The sequence below is a fragment of the Coenobita brevimanus genome, chromosome 37 (genome assembly GCF_032717465.1).
Source record: "Coenobita brevimanus isolate Jiangsu-jjx chromosome 37, ASM3271746v2, whole genome shotgun sequence".
Lineage (NCBI taxonomy): Eukaryota > Metazoa > Arthropoda > Malacostraca > Decapoda > Coenobitidae > Coenobita > Coenobita brevimanus.
The window spans coordinates 1,077,275-1,087,274 of record NC_136990.1 but is presented as its reverse complement, the minus strand read 5'-3'; the positions used below and the strand labels follow the sequence as shown (position 1 = coordinate 1,087,274).

General features: G+C 43.2%; 1 protein-coding gene across 1 annotated transcript in view; it reads left to right on the top strand.

Annotated features, from left to right (window-relative positions):
- LOC145396380 (uncharacterized) overlaps positions 1–10,000 on the top strand; it is a 175,801-nt gene that overhangs the window by 51,956 nt on the left and 113,845 nt on the right. The window contains exon 3 of the mRNA XM_080269773.1: positions 7,117–7,325. Within this exon, the coding sequence (XP_080125899.1) occupies positions 7,117–7,325 (209 nt within the window). The remainder of the gene's footprint in view (positions 1–7,116; positions 7,326–10,000) is intronic.

Here is a 10,000-nt window from a genome sequence, read left to right as displayed (position 1 = left end):
TGTAGAGTGCCTGTTTCCAAAAAAATCTTTCTCATGCGATGTATGTCGCAGCTAAAAGTTTTCCCTCACGTGATGTACTTCGCAGCTTTTGGGTTAATAGTTTCCCCATCTTTTGTGTTTTAATAATTTCTCTTTTGTCTTAATATTTTTTTTAATGTTGTTTTAATTGATTTTCTAACCTGTTTTAAGTTCTCCTGTTTTTCTGTATATATAATTTGTCCTACATTTGTGTTTTTTTCTGTTTTAATAATTGTTTCTTCTGGTGTCTGTTTCTCTTGTTCTTATACATTTATACTTTCTCTTGAGTAGATTTTCCCTACGTGTTTGTGTGTGTGTGTGTGTGTGTGTGTGTGTGTGTGTGCATTTTAGCGAGTCTGTGTATGTATGTGTACGAATGTGTGTGTGTGTGTGTGTGTGTGTGTGTGTGTGTGTGTGTGTGTGCACGTTTTATTTTAACGTGGCCTAAAATTACCATCTCTCCATTTGATCACAGAGTTGTAACAGTAAATTAACACTAGAATATGATGCTAGTCACGAAGAAGTGCTATGAAAAAGATATAGAAGCAGTGCATTGTCTTTTTCTGCCACTAAGCTACGTGAAATAGGCTAGAAAAGGTGAAAAATTAGCAGCCAGAGAAGGACAGTCAAAGAATGCACCCACGAATACATATCATCCTCCATCACTAAACAAGATCAATAATTATCTGGTAATCGGAGGCGTATCATCACAGCTTCACCAAAATCTACTCAGTTCAAGCCACATATCATGGGACTCTGTATACAAAGTTTGGATAAAATTTGCCCAGGTGATTTTGAGATATTTTGGTAACAGACATACATATATAGACACAGACCCGCACAGACAGACAGACAGACACACACACACACACACACACACACACACACACACACACACACACACACACACACACACACACACACACACACACACACACACACACACATTCGTACACATACATACACAGACTCGCTAAAACACACACACACACACACACACACACACACACACACACACACACACAGGCGATAATAAGCTCGAAAAAGGCAGGAAAAAAATTGGGCCAATTGGAGTGAAAGGATTATAGTTTTACCTAAGGGAGTGCGACATGGAGTGATTGCAAAGGAACCCTTGCTTTCAACTGCACTGTGCAATTGCAAAGGGAAGCCAGCTAAGAGAGAGAGAGAGAGAGAGAGAGAGAGTGGGGGGGGAGGAAAGGGAGGGAAGAAGTAGGAAAGGTGTACAGTGTATGTTTAACTGGTATTATGAAGGTGTGTGAGAGAGAGAGAGAGAGAGAGAGAGAGAGAAGTAGGAAAGATGTATGTTTAAGAGGCATTATGAAAGTGTGTGAGAGAGAGAGAGAGAGCGAGAGAGAGAGAGAGAATTAAAGCTCTCTCTTTCCCGTCTCTCTCTTCCATCCAGCATTTCACATAAGCACTAACTCGCCCCTCTATTATCGTCTCTGCTATTGAGTTGCCCTTTTTACCTTAGCACATTGAGAGAAAGAGAGAGAGAGAGAGAGAGAGAGAGAGAGAGGTGTGCCCTGTCCCACCCCATTACCTCTGAGTCCAAGAATTCTCTACTCCTTTCACCTTAACTTGGCCTAGATTTTCGTCATTTTGCAGCTTATTTCATCCATTCTCTCTCTCTCTCTCTCTCTCTCTCTCTCTCTCTCTCTCTCTCTCTCTCTCTCTCTCATCGATAAACCTTTGCCAATTTCACAGTCTTTGTTTGGGGGGAGGGGGGAGGGGGGCGGGGTGGGGGGAGGGGTGGGTGGGGGGAACTCTGCAACTGTATTACGGGGAGAGGAAAACTGCATGCAATAACCCATTCCCGGGGTTGAGTGGTTGGGGTTGTGGGGGTAGGTTGGGGTTGTGGGGTGGGGTGGGGTTGTGGGGTGGGTTGGGGTTGTGGGGTAGGTTGGGGTTGTGAGGGTGGGATGGGGTTGTGGGGGTGGAGTTGGGGTTGTGAGGGTGTGATGGGGTTGTGAGGGTGTGGTGGGGTTGTGGGGGTGGGGTGGGGTTGTGCGGGGGTTAGGGTTGTGGGGTGGGTTGGGGTTGTGGGGTGTGGTGGGGTTGTGGGGGTAGGTTGGGGTTGTGGGTGGGGGTTGGGGTTGTGGGGTGGGTTGGGGTTGTGGGGGTGGGTTGGGGTTGTGGGGTGGGGTTGTGGGAGTGGGTTGGGGTTGTGGGGTGGGATGGAGGTTGTGGGAGTGGGTTGGGGTTGTGGGGTGGGTTGGGGTTGTGGGGTGGGTTGTGGTTGTGGGGGTGGGTTGTGGTTGGGGTGGGTTGGGGTTGTGGGTGTGGTGGGGTTGTGGGGGTGGGGTGGGGTTGTGGGGCAGGTTGGGGTTGTGGGGGTTGTGGTGTGGGTTGGGGTTGTGAGGGTGGGTTGGGGTTGTGGGGTGGGTTGGGGTTGTGGGGTGGGATGGAGGTTGTGGGAGTGGGTTGGGGTTGTGGGGTGGGGTGGGTTGGGGTTGTGGGGGTGGGTTAGGGTTGGGGTTGTGGGGTGGGATGGAGGTTGTGGGAGTGGGTTGGGGTTGTGGGGTGGGTTGGGGTTGTGGGGTGGGTTGGGGTTGTGGGGGGTTGGGGTTGGGTGGGGTTGTGGGGTGGGTTGGGGTTGTGGGGGTGGGGTGGGGTTGTGGGGTGGGGTGGGGTTGTGGGGGTGGGTTGGGGTTGTGGGAGTGAGGGAAGGGTGTCTGTGCCTGGGTCTCTCTCTCTCTCTCTCTCTCTCTCTCACACACACACACACACACACACACACACAATCATCCTTCATCGTAACCATGTGGATATCGAGAGAGAGAAAGAGAGAGAGAGAGAGAGAAAGAGAGAGAGAGAGAGAGTCATAAGGTCAGAAGAAGAGTGTAATAAATTCCATTAAAATTTCCCCCCAAAATCTCTCCCCCCCAAAAAAAAATCCAAAAAAGTTCCAAAAAATCCAAAAAAAAGTTCCAAAAAAAATCCAAAAAAGTTCCAAAAAATCCAAAAAAGTTCCAAAAAATCCAAAAAAAGTTCCAAAAAAATCCAAAAAAAGTTCCAAAAAAATCCAAAAAAGTTTAAAAAAAATCCAAAAAAGTTTAAAAAAAATCCAAAAAAGTTTAAAAAAAATCCAAAATAGTCCCAGAAAATAAAAAAAAAAAAAAAAAAAAAGACCCAGGAAGTTCCCTAAATATAAAAGTTCCAAAGAAATTCCAAAAAATCCAAAAAAATCCCAGAAGGTTCCAAACAGCCACAAAAAATCGAAAAAATAAGATCCAAAATAGTTCCATGAAAGTTAAAAAAAAAAAAAGTTCCAAAAAAGTTCCCCCCAAAAAGTTCGAAAATGGTTCCAAAAAAAGTTCCAAAAAAGTTCCAAAAAAAAAAAAGTTCCAAAAAAGTTCCAGAAAAAAAAAGTTCCAGAAAAGTTCGAAAAAGGTTAAAAAAAAAAAGTTCCAAAAAAGTCCCCAAAAAAAGTTTCAAAAAAAAAAAGTTCAAAAAAAGTTCGAAAAAGGTTCCAAAAAAAAAAAAAAATTCCAAAAAAAAAAGTTCCAAAAAAAAGTTCCAAAAAAGTTCAAAAAAAAAAGTTTCAAAAAAGTTCCAAAAAAGTCCCCCCAAAAAAAGTTCCCAAAAAGTTCCTCAAAAAAGTTCGAAAAAAGTTCCAAAAAATATGATCCAAAAAAGTGACAAATGGACAGTATTTGTCATGGAAAGTGGAAGAAAATGAAATATATATAAGTGTTATAAGAAGAACGTGAACAGAATATATAAGACGAAAACTTATAAATGGGAGGAATATGAGTGGGATAAGTATAAGTGGAAAATGTATAAGTGGAAAAGTATAAGTGGAGAAAAGTATAAGTGGAGAAAAGTATAAGTGGAAGAAGTATAAGTGGGAAAAAGTATAAGTGGAAGAATTATAAAAGGGAAAAAGTATAAGTGGAACAAAGTATAAGTGGAGAAAGTATAAGTGGGAAAAAGTATAAGTGGAAAAGTTTAAGTGGAAAAGTATAAGTGGAAGAAGTATAAGTGGGAAAAAGTATAAGTGGAAAAGTATAAGTGGAAAAGTATAAGTGGAAAAGTATAAGTGGAAAAGTATAAGTGGGAAAAAGTATAAGTGGGAAAGTAGAAGTGGGAAAAGTATAAGTGGAAAGAAGTATAAGTGGAAAAGTATAAGTGGAAAGGTATAAGTATGAAAAAGTGTAAGTGGAAAAGTATAAGTGGAAAAGTATAAGCATGAAAAAGTATAAGTGGAAAAGTATAAGTGGAAAAGTATAAGTAGGAAAAAGTATAAGTGGAAGAGGTATAAGTGGAAAAGTATAAGTGTAGGACGAGAAAAAATATATATATATAGTGAGTGTGGGTGTAGTAATGAGTGTCGCTTGTTATATTACGGGAGGGAAATCTGTGTATTTTTGTTGATTGGGGTGTAGTGGGGTGTAGGGGGAGGGGGAGAGGGAAAGGGAGGGGGAGAGAGACGGTGGGGGAGGGAAAGAGAGCAGAGGAGAGGATGGTAAAGGAAGCTAGAGGGATGAGAGTGAGAGAGAGAGAGGGGAGAAGAGAGAGGGAGGGTGCGAAAGAGGGGTGTAGGGGAGGAAGAACGGGGTGGGTAGTGAGGGGGAGAGAAAGTGTGAGGGAGGGGGGAGAGAGAGGAACGGAAGGGGGGGGAGAGAGAAGATTGAGAGAGGGTGGGGGAGAGTGAGAAAGAAGGGGGAGAAAGATGGAAAGGAGAGAGGGGGAGAGGAAGGAGAGAGGTAGGGAGAGAGAGGAGTGGGAATGGGGTGGAGGTGAGAGAGAGAGAGAGAGAGAGAGTACACCATCATCTCCATCATCTGTAACAATCCATATGTATGTATGTATGTGCGTGTATGTGTGCGCATGTGTACCTACTTCCATGTGTACCTCATCCCACGAAACATACAGCCTGTGCAAAAATATTTATAAAAACACAGAAATCTAATTGCCTCTCATATTCTCCTTTTTACCGTACATATATACATAGCCATACAGGGTGGTGCAAGAAATATCGCTGTGTGCGTGTTTGTAATGGGAGAGAGGGTGTGAAAAAAGTTTGTGATGATTTTGAGTGTGGGGGATGCGTGTGGGGGGTAGGGGGTTGTGTGGGGGGGTAGGGTTTGTGTGTGCGTGTGTGTGTATGTGTGTGTGTGTGTGTGTGGAATTAATGGTTGTTTATTTGACCATCTGTATTGTTGTTTATTTGTGGTGGTGGTGGTGGTGGTGGTCATGGTGGTGATGGTGGTGGTGGTGGTGGTGGTCATGGTGGTGGTGGTGGTGGTTGTGGTGGTGGTGGTGGTGGTGATGGTGATGGTGGTGATGGTGATGGTGGTGGTGGTGGTGGTCATGGTGGTGGTGGTGGTTGTGGTGATGGTGGTGGTGATGATGGTGGTAGTGGTGGTGGTAATGGTGATGGGGGTGGTGGTGATGATGATGATGGTGATGAGTGATAAAAATGATGATTATGATGAAAATGATGAATGATGATGATGATGATAGTTTCGCTGCTGGTGATGATGATGATGATACGTAACACCTGCCCACTGCGATTCATTCTCTACCTTGTATTTGGGCATAATACAGAAACTAATTAAGTGGTGTGAAGTTATTATGTATCTCTGTATCCTGTTTGTGTGTGTGTGTGTAAAATTTTTCCATTAATAAAAAGGGTAGATGCTAAGGCCTGAGTGATTTATTATTATTATTATTATTATTGTTATTACCATCGTTAGTAGGGGTATCTGGCCTGCATATCTCATTGGGCCAATTTCATCATCATCATCATCATCATCATCATCTTCATTATTATTATTATTATTATTATTATTATTATTATTATTTATCATCATCATCATCATCATCATATCATCATCATCATCATCATCATCCTCGTCCTTCTCATCATCCTCATTCTCATCCTAATCCTCATCCTCGTCCACATGCTCATCATCATCATAATCACCATCATCATCATCATCATCATCATCACCATCATCATCACCATCATCATCACCATCATCATCATCATCACCATCATCATCACCATCATCATCATCATCATCACCATCATCATCATCATCATCATCATCATCATCACCACCATCATCACCATCATCACCATCATCATCATCATCCATTATAAGTCCACTGCTGAACAAAGGCCTCCCTCAACCTTCTCCACGAATTCCTTGACTGAGCCAATCTTTGCTACGTTTTCCCTGCAAATTTCTCTAACTCATCTCTCCACCTCCTGTCTGGCCTTTTTCTGCTACGCTTACAATCTCTTTGGGTCAAGTCAGCCTCTTGTTCCATCGGTTATCCCTTATTCTTACCACATGACCTGCCCACCTCCATTTCTGTTCTTTTATAACTTCTGTGTCATTAACTTTAGTCTGCTGTCTCACCTAAGTTGATCTTTTCCTGTCTCTTAAAGATATTCCCAACATTGACCTTTCCATTGCCCTTTGAGAATGAATTAGCTGATTTTCCATCCGTTTTGTCAGTTTCCACGTCTTGCAACTGTACGTCAGAGCTGGGATTATACATTTGTTTACCTATTTACCCACGGATATGTACTCCATGGACTTATTCCCACCATTGAACTATTATCCCACTACCCACCCACCCACCCACTTTACCACTAACCCACCCACTCTCCCACGCCACCCACCCCACCAATCCATCCACCCATCCCTCCCGTTGTTGTTGTGATTGTAAAGGTAAAAAAACTCTACGGTAATTGCCTACCAGATTTCACCAGGTGGATTATTTCTACTATCAGGTATACCTATAAATTCTTCAGGAAAATTTACACTTGTCAGAGCTGTTTAGAGAATATTTTATGTATCCCTCTTGGTTTTTAGAGAGGAAAGACAGACATACAGACACACACACACACACACACACACACACACACACACACACACACACACACACACACACACACACACACACACACACACACACACACACACACACACACACACACACGCACACACACGCAAGCATCCAGTCTACTACCACAATCACCAATACAATAATTTTCACCACCACCACCACCACCATACCCCATCCCTCTCACCATCTCATATTCATTCACTACCTCCACAGGTGACTCAGGTGACCTACTACGGGGGCTCACCGTACCACAATACTCCTTCGCGGGAGGGCAGGCCACATTAAGCTGCTCCTTCGACTTACGTGCCATGCGCCTCTACTCCTTGAAATGGTATCACAATGGCACGGAATTCTACCGTTACGTGCCTACAGAGAGACGTACCCCAATCTTCACCAAACCATCTCATAAATTCTCAGTAACGGTGAGTAGAAAGGTGTGGAAAGGTGATGAAAGGTGTGGAAAGGTGTGGGAAAGTGTAGAGGGGTGTAGGGAGGTGTAGAGAGGTGTAGGGAGGTGATGAGAGGTGTGGAAATGTGATGAAAGGTGTAGAAAGGTGATGAAAGGTGTGGACAGGTGTAGAAAGGTGTAGGGAGGTGTTGAGGGGGTGTGGAAGGGGAGAGAGGGCTGTGTGTGTGTGTGTGTGTGTGTGTGTGTGTTTGTGTGTGTGTGTAGGGATGGGGGTTTGTGGGTTTGAGTGAGGGTGTGGGTGTGTGGAGAGGGTGTGGGTGTAGGGAGGTGCGTGTGTGTGTGGGTGTGTGTTTGGGTATGTGTGTTTGTGTAGGGTAAGGGATGTGTAGGTGTGTGAGAAAAGAGAGGGCCGTGTGTATGTGTGTGTGAGTGTGTGTGTAGGTGAGGGTGCTTGTGGGTGTGGGGGACGGATGTGGGTGTGTGGTGGAGGGTGTGGGTGTAGGGAGGTGTGTGTGTGTGTGTGTGTGTGTGTGTGTTTGGTATATGTGTTTGTGTAGGGTAGGAGGTGTGTGGGTGTGTGGAAGGGAAGAGAGGGCTGTGTGTGTGTGGGTGTTTGTGTAGGGGAGGGGGTTTGGGGTGAGAGTGTGGGTGTAGGGAGGTGTGTGTGTGTGTGTGTGTGTAGGAGGGTGTAGAAGAGGAGAAGGGGAAAATTGATTACTGTCTCTCTCTCTCTCTCTCTCTCTCTCTCTCTCTCTCTCTCTCTCTCTCTCCATTCCTTCAATCTGTTTTTCAGTTCGTCCCGTAACTTCCTTCCTTCCTACCCACTTCCTTCATCTTCTTCTCTGCTTCTTCCCTTCCTTCTTTCTCTCCTTCCTTCCTTCCTTCCTTCTTTCCTTCCCTCCCTCCCTCCCTCCCTCCATCCCTCCCTCCCTCCCTCCCTCCCTCCCTCCCTCCTTTCCTTTCTTCCTTCCGTCCTTCCTTCTTTTCTTTCTTTTTTTCTTTCTTCCATCCATCCTTCCTTCCTTCCTTCCATGCTTCCTTCCTTCCTCCCTCCCTCCCTCCCTCCCTCCCTCCTTTCCTTCCTTCCTTCTTTCCTTTCCTCCAGTCTGTCTGTCTGTCTGTCTGTCTGTACGAGTATATTATGTATGTGTTTTAGTATGTATGAATGTGTATGTGTATGTACGTCCATGTAGGTGTGTATGTATCATGTACATATGTGTATATGTATGTCTATGTGCGTTTTTTCCCGTACATGTGTATATATATATATATCCATTTTCTCCATTCAACAGAAGATTGATCATTTCCTTGTTTGTAAGTTTCAGTTGCTTCCGAGTGGTTTAGGTCCCAGGAGAGAGAGAGAGAGAGTTGGTGAGGTATGGTTGGTTACGAGTATGGTATGGTATGGTATGGGGCGGGGTGAATAAAAAGGATTACAAAGGAATGCAAACAACAACAGACCTTATGGTTCTTTCGAGGCTGCTTGTTACAGAGAAAACTATGACTACAAGATCTAACTCTACATGCTGAAGGATAAGGATAGTAAAGCAAGACTATGACTACAAGATCTAACTCTACATGTTGAAGGATAAGGATAGTAAAGCAAGACTATGACTACAAGATCTAACTCTACATGCTGAAGGATAAGGATAGTAAAGCAAGACTATGACTACAAGATCTAACTCTACATGCTGAAGGATAAGGATAGTAAAACAAGACTATGACTACAAGATCTAACTCTACATGCTGAAGGATAAGGATAGTAAAGCAAGACTATGACTACAAGCTCTAACTCTACATGCTGAAGGATAAGGATAGTAAAGCAAGACTATGACTACAAGCTCTAACTCTACATGCTGAAGGATAAGGATAGTAAAGCAAGACTATGACTACAAGATCTAACTCTACATGCTGATGGATAAGGATAGTAAAGCAAGACTATGACTACAAGATCTAACTCTACATGCTGATGGATAAGGATAGTAAAGCAAGACTATGACTACAAGATCTAACTCTACATGCTGAAGAATAAGGATAGTAAAGCAAGACTATGACTACAAGATCTAACTCTACAAGCTGAAGGATAAGGATAGTAAAGCAAGACTATGACTACAAGATCTAACTCTACATGCTGAAGGATAAGGATAGTAAAGCAAGACTATGACTACAAGATCTAACTCTACATGCTGAAGGATAAGGATAGTAAAGCAAGACTATGACTACAAGATCTAACTCTACATGCTGAAGGATAAGGATAGTAAAGCAAGACTATGACTACAAGATCTAACTCTACATGCTGAAGGATAAGGATAGTAAAGCAAGACTATGACTACAAGATCTAACTCTACATGCTGAAGGATAAGGATAGTAAAACAAGACTATGACTACAAGATCTAACTCTACATGCTGAAGGATAAGGATAGTAAAGCAAGACTATGACTACAAGATATAACTCTACATGCTGAAGGATAAGGATAGTAAAGCAAGACTATGACTACAAGATCTAACTCTACATGCTGAAGGATAAGGATAGTAAAGCAAGACTATGACTACAAGATCTAACTCTACATGCTGAAGGATAAGGATAGTAAAACAAGACTATGACTACAAGATCTAACTCTACATGCTGAAGGATAAGGATAGTAAAGCAAGACTATGACTACAAGATCTAACTCTCCATGCTGAAGG